The sequence below is a fragment of the Leptonychotes weddellii genome, chromosome 14, assembly GCF_054177405.1.
Source record: "Leptonychotes weddellii isolate Sample4059 chromosome 14, ASM5417740v2, whole genome shotgun sequence".
NCBI lineage: Eukaryota > Metazoa > Chordata > Mammalia > Carnivora > Phocidae > Leptonychotes > Leptonychotes weddellii.
In genome coordinates, this window is record NC_138382.1 from 9,121,765 (window position 1) to 9,135,301 (window position 13,537).

General features: G+C 36.9%; 1 protein-coding gene across 1 annotated transcript in view; it reads left to right on the forward strand.

The window, feature by feature from the left end:
• Positions 1–13,537, forward strand: part of LOC102726943 (COBW domain containing 1-like) — a 47,614-nt gene that overhangs the window by 20,440 nt on the left and 13,637 nt on the right. Inside the window, exons 5-7 of the mRNA XM_081804059.1 lie at positions 4,017–4,063; positions 6,437–6,523; positions 8,886–8,930. Coding sequence (XP_081660185.1) covers positions 4,017–4,063; positions 6,437–6,523; positions 8,886–8,930 — 179 coding nt within the window. The remainder of the gene's footprint in view (positions 1–4,016; positions 4,064–6,436; positions 6,524–8,885; positions 8,931–13,537) is intronic.

The window sequence follows — 13,537 nt, forward strand, 5'->3', positions numbered from 1 at the left end:
TAAAAAAAAAAAAAGAATCAAAGAAAGATTCCAGATATTACAATTTTACTCAGAAAAATTCCGACTGTTCTGAAATCATGATATTTCTTTTTTTTTTTTTTTAAAGATTTTATTTATTTATTTGACAGAGAGAGAGATAGCAAGAGCAGTAACACAAGCAGGGGGAATGGGAGAGGGAGAAGCAGGCTTCTTGCCGAGCAGGGAGCCCGATGTGGGACTCGATCCCAGGACCCTGGGATCATGACCTGAGCCGAAGGCAGACGCTTAACGACTGAGCCACCCAGGCGCCCTGAAATCATGATATTTCTAACAAAATATTTATGGAGGAAGCAAAATAAATTCTTCATTCTGAATGTTTATTATAGGCATGTCTGAATTCATCTCTTACATACATTTATTACCAAATTTGGGGTACCTACAGAAGAGATAGCACTTAAGATATTTTATTTGTCTTCTTGATAGACTTAAGATATCATACCCAGAGTTAAACTCTTTATGTATTTATGATTACAGGAATAATTTTATATGTATATTTAGATTTGCAGAGAAGTTAAATAGAACCTATTATCAGTGTAATTGAGGCCAAATAAACAAAGCAACATTCTGAATAATGCAAACACAGTAAACGTTTAACCTTCTGCCACCTTGATAAAACCTCTTAAATTATTAAATCAATATACCTACACAAAACTGACATACTGTCAGGATAATGGAAACTTTAGATTTTTTAAGTCAGATGCCAGATAAATAACTTTTCCTTTATATAAAGAATTTGCCCGCTTGTCCAATTCCTCTGGTTGCAAAGCTTGACCCCAGTAGCTGCTTGTGATTCAGAGAATTCTGAGGCAGCACAAGTAATGACACTTGGATAATGGGCAGCAATTTAAGGGTGTCATGCTTCAAGGAGCCAGCCCATCACAAGGAAGGCTGAGAAATGGTACCCTGTGGCCAGGCAGCCAGATTGAAACTGAAGTGGTAATTGATATCATGGGCTATCACTCTAATGGGATTGTCACCCATTGATCTGAAATATTCATTTTTTAATCACGGGCAAAGAATTGGACAACTTCAAATGACAGCTCTCTATTCTCAGGACTTGACACCCAGGCTGCCAACATTGTTCTTTTCAGTTCTACAAACGTGACAGCATTTAATGCAATAGAATCAATGGATGAAGTTACACAGGAAAGGTCAAGTGAGAGGTTTCTTTTTGGCTCTTCTGTTATATTGCACTAGCTGTTGAAACAATTCAGTCAGAAAACAGTTTGGCTTGGAAAAGACTGGAAAAATAAATAGACTGACATTATGCAATAATTGTTTTCTAACAGCTGAAATAGCGTCAGATCTATAACCAGTCCGTTGAGAGGAGAGAGCTGCTGCTCTTTTTAAATGTCGTCTGACATCTTTGACACTAGATTTCTTCCATTTTGGTCAACAGCAGTGTTTTCCCCCTATCTTGCTCTCTTCTTTTTGGTCCAGCTTGTTTCTGTTTCTGCAGAAGAGGACACCCGCTAGCCCTTATTGAAGTCGGGTCTACAGTGGTGTTATTTCAAAGGGTTTCTTTCTTTCTTACTGTGTGCTGAGTTGGAGGTTGAACCTTGACTTTTGGGAAGTGTTGGGTTAATTAGTGCCAAAACCATTTTTGTCTTTTTTAATATATAAGCAAAAGCCATAGTCTCTCAGCAGACATGAGGAATCCTTTGGGCATATGTATACATTCTCACACACACACACACACACTCTAAAATTTTTGAAAAAGAATTTGCAGATGTTTTCCTTCCTTGCCTGTGCAGGTAGCATAGAATATAAAAATTGCCATTTTTTTAACTTTATAAATGGAATTTATCCGACGGAGTAACCAATATTGGAGAATGTCCCTTTGAATAAAAGACACTGGTTTTAGTCTTTTTGCAAAGTTTGACTTGGGGAGGAAGGAAGTTGCATGAGGAAAATAAATATTGGGCTGATACCCAGAGAAAATAAATGTTAGTGTGCATTTATTATTTCTTTATGTTTATATGGCCTTCAAAAATGCATAGAACAGGGCTTTTATCTCTTTTTCTATAATTATATGTGATTATTACATGCCTTATCCATAATAGAATTGTACATATTGGCCCATTTTTATTTTGGGGATTTTAACGTGTTTTTATATTTGGTACTTCTTGATTGCCTGAAGGTAGTAAAATGTTGGTTTTTCCCAGTTAGCTTTGAGTGTAGATTTCTAATCTTCTGGAGAAGTAAATGTGTTAAAAACGTGGGTTACTTTGTAAAACTACTGTTCCATTTAGATATGGAAATTCAAAAATAAAATATCTAATTTTCCTGCCATATCTTTTTTTATACCCCACCAACTCACAGCCACATAGCCCCAAATTCATATGTAAATAAAGCTTCCAAAAGGTCAACAATACAGTATTTTGAAAAATTTTTCAAATCCTGGAATATTCCAGGATCTTTCAGAAACAGGTACCTTGCTAAAAATACATCTTTATTAAATAGGTATACTGCTGAATAGAAGGGGATTTGTTGCTGCACATTGTATAGAATATTTCAAATAACAACATCTACTTATCTTTGTGAACAAATAGGGGTGTTAACTAGAATTCATTCAATAAATATTTTTTGAGCCTGGTGCCAGGTACTATTTCCAGGATGGTAACAGCCTTGTTCTCTACAGGACATAATAATAGGATTTGCAGTAGCCTCAGGCCAAGAATAATTAGCAAAAATAGTAAACTTTGTCTTTTGGCAAGGAACAGTTTTTGATACACTAATAATAATAATATAGTAATTTTGAATGTAATTTTTAGGTACTCTCTCTGAGTATACTCTTGCGTGATTGTTAATATTTATGTAACATCTGTATCGAAGATTGAGTCTATGTGACATAAAAAGCTTTCATTCATAAGTTTTTAAAATTATGATCATTTTACTTCTATAGCACGTTTTCAGTTTTTGAAAAATACCCCTATAAAAGAGTATCCTGTGACAGTGACAGTATTAAATTTAGTTTCTTCCTTTATAAAATGAGAATAACCATTCCCTCTAATTCTTAGGAAGGCTAAATGAGATAATGTATGTAAAATGATTTAAGAATTTGTGAAGTTTGATTTCAAATACAAAGAATATTAATATAATCAAATTGCCTCTAACCTCAATAGGCAGCTTTTTCTTGTGACAGGGAGCATCTATTAAAGGTTAAAGTAATGAAGGTGGAATGTTTTGCAGAGACAAACCTTTCGGCATTGATGCCTTTAGGGATTTAAATAGAATTATGGAAAAATAATAACTGCTTCCAGAGAGATGACAGCTACCTTGTGGGCCCCAATATCAGTGTCACAATATTTTTTTGGAGCTAGCTTGACTCTGGAGAGGTCAGCAAAGTAAACAGTTGCACTGAGGGGCCAGGTCACTCAAGTGTGGGTTTCTCTAAATGGTCAACTGCTTTTAGGCTAGAATTGGGGCTGTGGCCTTCCCACAGCTTGTTTTAAGGGAATAGAAAGGGCTCAGCACTGAGTCCATATGTGTGTGATGCTGGGGTGGGAGGTGGGGTCTGGGATTGGAATGGATGGAAGTGTATTAGATTTAAGAAAGTCTATTTTGGTGGTTATCTCTTTTATATATAAGTAATAATGAATATTTAGAACAAAAACAGTTTTGTGAAAAAGGAAAAGGCCTATAATTTGAACTGTAATGCCCTTTGTTTTTATTGACATTATTTATATCTGGAGGGTTTTCCTTTTAAGGAAAAGGAGATGTCAGGGGGACAGTATTTAAGTCCTGCCCCCTCCCCCAAACACCCCCAATAGATTCACTATAGGAAAACAATTACAAATGGGGAATAAAATGCTTTCAGTTAGAAAAATTAGTTCTGCATTTGTGTGTTCAGTAATAGAACTTGTTGAAATGTATATTAGAAGCAAGAAAGGAGTCTCCAAAGTAAAATTCTTTGTGTTGACATTAGTGTTTGTGTTTTCCCACAGTAACTTTTTTCAAACTTTGTTTTTGTTTAGCATTTAGAAGAAGAAAAACTGGATGGCCTTATCAATGAAGCTTCTAGGTATTCATATTTAAAGTATATATTGATTACTGGCTAATTGGAAAGAGAAAATTATTATGAAAACCAAACCAAAGTGAGAAATATAAAAACATAGTCAAGGAAAATTCGTTGTCTTTTTCCCCTGTAATTGAATTATTGCTACTTACAATGGTCTGATAACTAAAATTTTATTTAAAACTTTTTTTTTTTTATAAATTTTTATTTTTTTTTATTTTTTGCAAGAGAGAGAATGAGAGAGAGCACGAGAGGGAGGAGGGTCAGAGGGAGAAGCAGACTCCCTGCTGAGCAGGGAGCCCGATGTGGGACTCAATCCCGGGACTCCAGGATCATGACCTGAGCCGAAGGCAGTCGCTTAACCAACTGAGCCACCCAGGCGCCCTATTTAAAACTTTTATATATAGCATAAAATGAGTGTTGGGCACAGCAGTTCTTTGAGAGGAGCTTGGGAGCAGTGAACATTTAAAACTGGTTTTTTGTTCTTTTATGATTTCATTGGGATTCAAGAGGATTATAAAGAAAAGAGTTGGTTCACTTACTGCCTTCTTCAGCAGTAATTCATTTGATGCACGTATTCACTGTTACTCAGAACAAAAGAAATATGGAAAGAGTTTTAATTGGCATTTAGAACATTTTTTTGTTTAAACACCTTTATGTTCCTAATTGGGTTGTCTTTAGACTTAGAAATGTTAAATCAGTTTGCCTACCCTAAGCAGATTCTTGCTAATGGGGGAAAAAGGCTTTGGGATATACCACAGTTGCTAAGTCTGCTGCTGGGGTTAAGGGAGAGTCTCCCTGCGATTTGCTAAGTGTGATCCAGACATAAATAATAGACTGCAAACAAGCAGTTGGCTCCCTCTCATTCTGGACTATGGTGCTCTGTGGTGCAGTAATCCTGCCTGAACACTGCATTGGGTATATAGGTATGATTCAGATTAGACTGAACTTAAACATTTTTATAATTTTTTTCCTTATTAAAATATATTTTTTATAGAAAATGTAAATAAGCCAAATAGAAAGTAGTGAAGTGTCATAAAAGCCACAATAAAGATGGGGCACCTGGGTGGCTTGTTTGGTTAAGTGACTTGATTTCGGCTCAGGTCATGTTCTCTAGGTGTGAGATCCAGCCCCGTGTCAGGCTCCTCATTCAGGAGGGAGTCTGCTTCTCTCTCACCCTGTCCCTCTATCCCTTGCCCTACTCGCTCGCTCTCTCTCAGATAAATCTTAAAAAATAAATAAATAAATAAAGGTAAATGTAAAAGGCTTCCAATTTAAAGATAGTAACTTTATATTTTGAGATGTCCACATTAAATCTTTTTTTTTTTTTTTTTTTTAAGATTTTGTTTATTTGACACAGAGAGACACAGTGAGAGAGAGAACACAAGCAGGGGGAGTGGGAGAGGGAGAAGCAGGCTTCCCGCTGAGCAGGAAGCCCGATGTGGGGCTCGATTCCAGGATCCTGGGATCATGACCTGAGCCTAAGGCAGTCGCTTAATCAACTGAGCCACCCAGATGCCCCATCCACATTAAATCTTTATTCATAGAACACTTACTTAAACAGAAATGGGATTATGATGTACATACTGTTGAAACTTGCTTTTTCAATAAATTATTTTTGAGAATTTGGCTTTGTCCTTTGACATAATTGGCTATATCTTCAGGCAGCATAAAACTGGAATTAGGAATAAATAGCCTAGTGATTAAAATTTCCTGAAGAATTGAAAATTTAAAGAATCCTCAGCTCTACTTCTCCTGTTAATAGAAAATAGAACTTCTATTTATAGTAAGCTATTTTGTTATCTAGCATTCTGTCAATGGGACAGAATAGCATTCTTTAACTTGAATGTCTGTGTATCTATTTTACAGAGAAAAACCTATTTATAGTGATGAAGAAGATATTTGTTCAGGATCCTGATGTATCTTCTGAATGTGGTTTAAAAAAAACTGTTTAGTGTTAATGTTAATTTATTTATTTCTTTAAAAATTCCATGTGATAACATGGAATATTTTAGTCAGTGGACTGTCCATATTTTTACCATATTGAATATCTGAATTTTATGCATTTCTTTACAAAGAAAATTTTGAGTTGAAAATGATCCTTGATTATAAACTTTTGGGGCTTTATCTTTGTAGTTTCAGAGTAGCAAGTGAGAGCACTTAGTAAATATTTTTTGAATGAATACATATGAAATCTGAATTTATATAGTGATGGATGCAGTTTATTCTTACTGTTTGAAGAATGATAAATAGGGGTAAAATCAATTACCATATAGAGTACTATATAGTTCTTAATGCTATTTGATCTGAAGGAGATGTTTCTATTTTTAATTTCTTAACATTTCTCTTTTGACATCTGTTCTTTCTTTGCTAATTTAGGCAAGTTGCTTTGGCAGATATCATCATCATTAATAAAACTGACTTGATTTCAGAAGAGGATTTAAGCAAGTTAAGAACAACCATTAGGTATGAAGTTTTAAGTGTTAACTGCCTACAAATCCAAAGTGTACTATATAAAAGGTTTTTTCTGTATTACCCTGTAGAAATTTAAGGTTCAAGGTTGACCTGCTTCAATACCATTCTGGAATCATTTATTGTTGATGCCTAATTGACGCTTATGTAAAAATAAATATATAAAATCATTCCCCATTTCTTACAGAATGTAGTTAGAATTCATAGACTGATACTCAGGGTCTTCTGACTCCATCCTCCTTTTCCTGTCTCTCTTTGACTCTTTGCCTACAGGAAGTTCTCTAACTTTACTCAGGATGACTTACTTTCCCATGGATGTGTCTTGCCATAATATCCTTTCTTTACTCTGACGTGTTCTCACTCTCACTCTGCCAATCCTTGAATTCCTTCATTGTCTCTGTTTTAATTTGCTTCCTTTTTTTTTTTTTAAGCCATTTTATCCGTTCTGTAAAGTCGTCCCGTCACCTCCTTTTCTCCCTCGCTCCTCTTTGAAATCTCCCCTGTCTCAGGTGGTCTCCTTTCCCTGAACCCTCACTGACTTTGTCTTCCTTGACTGTCAACTAAACGTGCCTGTCTCCCAGCTTGCTTTAATGTCTTCAGTGTCCATGGCCAAGGTTGGTCAACATATGTATGTTAGTATGAATGGTACTCAAATATATGCTACATGATCCACAGTCACTTGGACTTTTCAAATGAGATTAGAGTTCAGGGACTTTGAATTATTTTTTAAGACAATTAATAAATGCCATCTACAAAGAGACATCCAATAGCTTTTATTATTAGTCATCTTTAATGGGTGTAATCTGCTGACATCAGATTTTGATTCTGTCAGTACCAGTTCATATAGTATGTTATAAATTGAATCAATAAAGGTAAGGCTCATGAGAAGATTGGCTGCAGTGATGAATGATTGAAGAGGAAAGAAATTCATATTTTTCTGCACATGTAGTGCAGGTAGTGCTGCATAGTGCTGAAGATGATGGACTTTAGAATCTGGTTGTTAATCTGGTTGGGTTCTACTCCTTGGTCTGTTTCCTGCTGTGTTCTTTTTAATTCTCATCTCTAAAAGAGGAAATAATACCTACTTCATTAAGTTTGGTTTAAGTGTTCATGAGACAGTGTTGGATATTAACAGTAAAATAATGTGCAGAAAATGTGCAGAAAACAGATGTGCTCTGTTAGCTACTGTTACCATTATTAGAGTGTAATTTTTTTTCCTGGTTTACATAGTAATTTCAAGCTACAACGAATAAAAATAGGAAAGAAATAGAAAAATGGTTGATATTTTTGAAAAGTCTAGAAAGATGAAAGCAGTGAATGGAGCTTACTTCTTTTACCCCTTTTGACTCTGGTCTCCTAAATTTTGTTGGCCAGCTTGCTCTGTACAGCAATACCAGGAAAGAATTTGGACATAGTGCGTTGATAAATTACAGACCCTTTGGATTTTGACCCTTCATTGTACATCAGACTTGCAACTGACTGGGCATTAGATTTGGGGAGTTGGAAGAAGGTGAACATATCTGAGAGGAAGTGGCCATCAGGTTATATAGTATATTCAAGTAGAAAAGATTAAGAACTTTGTGAAATGGTAGAGAGACTTGCCTTAGAATCATTGTGGATGGGAAACCTTACCCACGAGAATAAGCTTGAACAAAAGGCACATATATTCAGCAAGTAACGCTGAAGGCAATGGAATTGATGGTATAAAGATAAATAGATGAGGTGTATAGTATGTTGAAAAGAATTTAACAAGTATTTTTAGTGCCATAAAGAGGGAGTCCTGTTTCATTATCTTAGTAATATCAGAAAGGGAAGGACTGGCAGAGTAGGTAGAGATTCTAGTTAGGGAATGAAGAGGTTATTTTGTGGAACAACCTGGATGCCTGACTTAACTGTTACTGTGAAACTGAGGACAGGCTGGGTGAGAGCCACTCACAACTAGGTTTTTATTTCTAGCCTGTGTATAGGCATTTCCACGATGTGTGCTTGTGGAAAATTGAGTATCAGTAAAAATCTTGATTTATCTACTCATTTGAGAACATTAGAATTACTGGCTATGAATCATTTTTTCTAACGTGAAGGGTCTCTTTATAATGCACAGAGTGTCCCCTAGTTAGTCAGTTGTGCAGTAGATTTTTGCCTGTCATGTTTTAATACCTAAGTGGAATATACCTGATTTATGATTAGAAAAAAAATAATAAGCTATAAAAAATGTAAGTTTTGTTTTTCTGTTTTTTTCTCCAGATATACTTGTATATGCTTATTTCCTGTTTTAGAAATAATATGCTTTACGATCTTTAAAAAGTTTAACATTTACTTTTTTACTCTTTCTTCTTCATTTTTATGTTTATTTCAGATCCATAAATGGACTGGGAAAAATTTTAGAAACACAAAGATCAAGGTACTTTTAAAAGCCGTTACTAATATTGACAGTAAATAATTTTAGTTAATAATAATTATTAACTAATTGGTAAATATGCTTGATTCTTTTATAACAAAGATACATGTGCCTTTTTAAAAAACGGGGCCCCAAAATATTTTGAATGTTCTTTATAAATTAGTTGGCATATTTGGTTAATATGTTTGCTTCTTGTTGTAGCAAGACTACAGTAGAGCCATGGTAAGACTGGGTAGCTGTGCTTTTGTTTCATGAGGAAGAAAACACAGGACTTTTCATCCACTCAGAAAAGTAACTAGTATGGAAATCTCTAAGAGTATATTATTAGGAATCATCTTAGCTTGAGGTACTTAAATGGCATTCTAATATTTTCTAAAAACTTCTAAGTTTTTTGTATAGCTGCAAAAATAATCTGTCATGTAAAAAGAGAGAAACCTTTATCTTTAAGTTTATCTTTATGTCCATTTCCTGTAGGTTCTTCTGTCTTTTTATTCTGTTCATACAGATGTGCAGTACTTTATAAAATAGACGTATTCTTGAAACATCTGTGAATTGTATTTCTTTGGATTGAATTCTGTTTTCCAATGAATGCTATTATGATTTCAGAAAATTTCTTAGAGGGATATGTTGTTAAGCTCATTTTTTTAGCAAGAGTGGTTCAGCAGCTGAGAGACTCAGCAACATGCAGCCAGCAGCTGTGGGGTTCAGGGCTGGCAGTCCAGTGCCAACGCAGTCCTTAATTCAGAGGTTCTTTCCTTGGAAGTGCAGCAGCGGGCTTTGCTCGGAGGCTCGTCTGTGCGGCGGAGGTTAGAGGTGCTGACAGACTGCCCTGGGCAGTAGGCAGTAGCGGGGGCAGCTGCTTGTGTGCGTGCGGACAGCTGGGGAATTAACTTGGTGTGCATTCTCAGAAGCCACTCATCTGCGGGCGGAGGTGGCAGAGGGATGCCCTTAGCATAAGTCTTCCACAAGCAAACGCCCGAATGTGCTCCCTGCATTTCAGATTCCAGTGTAGAAAACCTCTGATCGCCTAACTCATACCAGAGCCATTCCTCAGTTATTGGTCTTCTTTCTCTTGCATTTTACCATTTTCTTTCTCCCTAAATTTTCTCTTCATTACAAAGTGACACACAGACGACCACAGAAAGCTGAAATAAGTTTTTAGAAACTGTATCCATCAATAGCTGTGGTTCCGTTGTAATAGCATTTATTTGGTTCATATTTACAAACATCTCAGATCAGTTTTTAAGGCCCCTGGATTTACCTTGCTTAATTTTTCTTTCTGTTTTCATTTTAGACCTTTATGTCCTGCGTAAAGGTTTTATCTTGAAGAGATTATTGTGTAACAATTTTGATGGTTATATGACATTTCTAACAGTTCTGTTATGTTTATAGAACAGTAAACATATAGTGATTAAATTTAGTTGCTTCAAATGGATGAATGAGCAAATGAATAAAATCTCCTTTTTTTTTTTTAAATTATTTTTCCTGTTTCTTCAGTGTCTTGTGTTTGCCATTGTATCTGAGAATCTAGGGACTTTCTGAAATAGTACTTCCTTGCTGTGAGGACTGAAGTTGGATTAGGATCTTTTTCAGTGAAGGTCAGACCTCCATGGTAGAATTCTTACCATGGTCATGAATCTTACATTAAATATTTCCCCCAATTCCTTGAGGCACAGCAACTTGAGCTTCCCGGTTTAGAAACGAGAGATCTGGTTTTTAACAAAATGGTTGAAATCACTGATGGAAGTTTTGTTTTATTGTGTTTGTTTTTTTGTTTTTAAATTTTAATGCCTCGAGCATTTTGTGGTTGACAAACGCTGATGGTAGTAAAACTGACAATAATAAGACTGCTGTAAGCATATGTAGAAAAGGCTTACCTTGAGTATTGAAGTTGAGGAATAAGAATCAGGTGTAGCATTGTCTTATTGGTAAAACTTGAGTTGACTTTGAAGCAAATGGAAGTTCTAATGGGCCACGTAGACTTCAGAAGTAGGGGTGGAAGATCAGAAGAAGAACCATTCTTATTTCTTCCTGACTCCTTTTTTTTTTTTTTTAAGATTTTATTTATTTATTAGAGAGAGAGAGAGAGAGCGAGCACATGAGAGGGGGAGGGCCAGAGGGAGAAGCAGACTCCCTGCTGAGCAGGGAGCCCGATGTGGGACTCAATCCCGGGACTCCAGGATCATGACCTGAGCCGAAGGCAGTCGCTTAACCAACTGAGCCACCCAGGCGCCCCTTCCTGACTCCTTTTTAATCTTACAGATTTCAGAGGACCGAACAGAGGAAAACCAAAATCCAGTTGTTCAATAATAAGTTAATCAGTTCAACGAACTGTTGGGCATTCTATTAGTTGCTAGGCATTTCTTGGCTTGTTGAGGATTTAAGCAATGGATAAGGCAAAAACTCTGCCTTTGTAGTAGGTGATGAGTCATTTGGGGGAGACAGAAGTAAACAGGCAAAACCAGTATATTAAATATTATCAGTATAACAGGAGTATTAATTATGTAGGGTCCTATAGGAACAGGAACATAGAGGAACAACTACTCAGCTCTTCTTGATGATAATTCAGGAAATTTTGACTGAGAATGTGATTATCAACCTCTTGAAGAATGAATAGGATTTTTTCAGATGAACAAGAGTAGAATGGCTTTTTAGCCATAGGAAGATTTTGTACTCCAGGGACCTGTGAGTATTTTAGAACAGCTAGAGCACATGGTGTGTGGCAGAGAGAAAAAGAGGTGTGACTGAAGAGGTGGAGAACTTTCCACAAAGGATCTTGAATGCAATGACATATATTTTGGATTTTTTTTTTTTCTGTGGGCAGCAAGGAGTCAGTGAAAGGTTTTAAAAGCAGTATGAGTCCTGGGAGAAGGATTGAATATGGTGCAGTTCTCCATGGAAGGAAATACCCGAAGGGGGAGCAACTTGTGGGTGAGGCAGTGATAGCAGGGATTTGGTAAAAGGTGTTTAGTTGAGTTTTGTAGATACTGAGTTTGAGGTGCCACTGGGGAAGGCCTTCAGAAATCTGGTTCTAGAGTTCAGGACTTAGCCATTGGATGGGTTTGACAGTTTGTAGATCTGGGATTAGCTGGTGGCTCCTGTTTAGGAGACTCATTGAACTTTGGAAAGATGACTAGTAGACACTAACCCCGGGGTAGCCACTGAATTCCCCTCCCCACCACGTAAAAGCTAATGGTGGTAGTCTTTTTATTTTTAATTTTGTATTACTGTTTTGGGCGCCTGGGTGGCTCAGTTGGTTGAGCAACTGCCTTCGGCTCAGGTCATGATCCTGGAGTCCCGGGATCGAGTCCCACGTCGGGCTCCCTGCTCAGCGGGGGGTCTGCTTCTCCCTCTGACCCTCTCCCCTCTCGTGCTCTCTGTCTCTCATTCTCTCTCTCAAATAAATAAATAAAAAAAAAATCTTTAAAAAAAAAAATTTTGTATTACTGTTTTGAAAATATCTGATGTTATTATCTCTAAAGGAGGAAATTAGGTATATTTTATGCCATAGAAATTAGTTTTCTAATTGGATGAGTGAAGGAATTTATTTTCCATGGGGGTACTAGATTTGGGGCAGGTCCATGGTAACTCTAATCTGGAACCTTAGACTTTTCCTGTTTTACTGTCCACTGAGAATCTGGTGAGATACAGTGAGAGACTGGTATTATTTTATTCACTGTAGATTTTTTTTTTTGCCCCCTCCCCTCCAACACTGCTGTAGCGCGTCCCCACCCCTCAGTGGTCCCCGTAGCAGAGAGCCCCAGTCTGGTCCAGGTGGGAGACCAGAGCTCCCCCAATCCTATTCCGTTCCCCTCCACACATGTCCAGAAAAGAGAGGCAGGCACCCTGGTACCCGCAGGACCCCCAGCTCTGCCGCAGGAGCAAGGGCAGTGGCTGGATTGAGGCAGCCTCAGTGGGGACTCTATTCTCTGTAGATTTTAACCTTTACAGATCTAGTGTTGATCCTGTGTGTTTTGGAAATATCAAAAGATTCTGCGTATCAAGCAGAATTATTTCTAAATGTGTGACATGGATTCTTAAAAACAGTGTCAGAGGGACGCCTGGGTGGCTCAGTCGGTTAAGCATCTGCCTTCAGCTCAGGTCATAATCCCAGGGTCCTGGGATTGAGCCCCGCATCGGGCTCCCTGCTCAGCGGGGAGCCTGCTTCTCCCTCTGCCTCTGCCTCTCTCTGTCTCTCATGAATAAATAAATAAAATCTTAAAAAAAAAAAAAAAAGAACAGTGTCAGAATGAAACTGTTTACTTTAGAAACTTGTGTTTCAAAACTGACTTTTGGTATTCATACAGTTGGCCTGAGTTTTGATATTCAGACAGTTGGCAGGTGTACTTTTTAAACTAGCTGTTTCCTAAGGTAAAGATGATAAACTTGGGGGAGAAGTTCATTCATTTGTCACGTATTAGTACAAATATTTACTCAACTGTCATGGTGAAAATGGACATGTGTTTAATGTTAAGGCTTTGATCTCTTACGTAAGATGATATTTACAAATTTCTTTATGGAATATTTACTTCTTTGATGACTTTCCTGATTCTTTTCATCTAGAATGTCCAGAATTTCCAGTGTTGTTATAGTTTATGAGCATATAACTT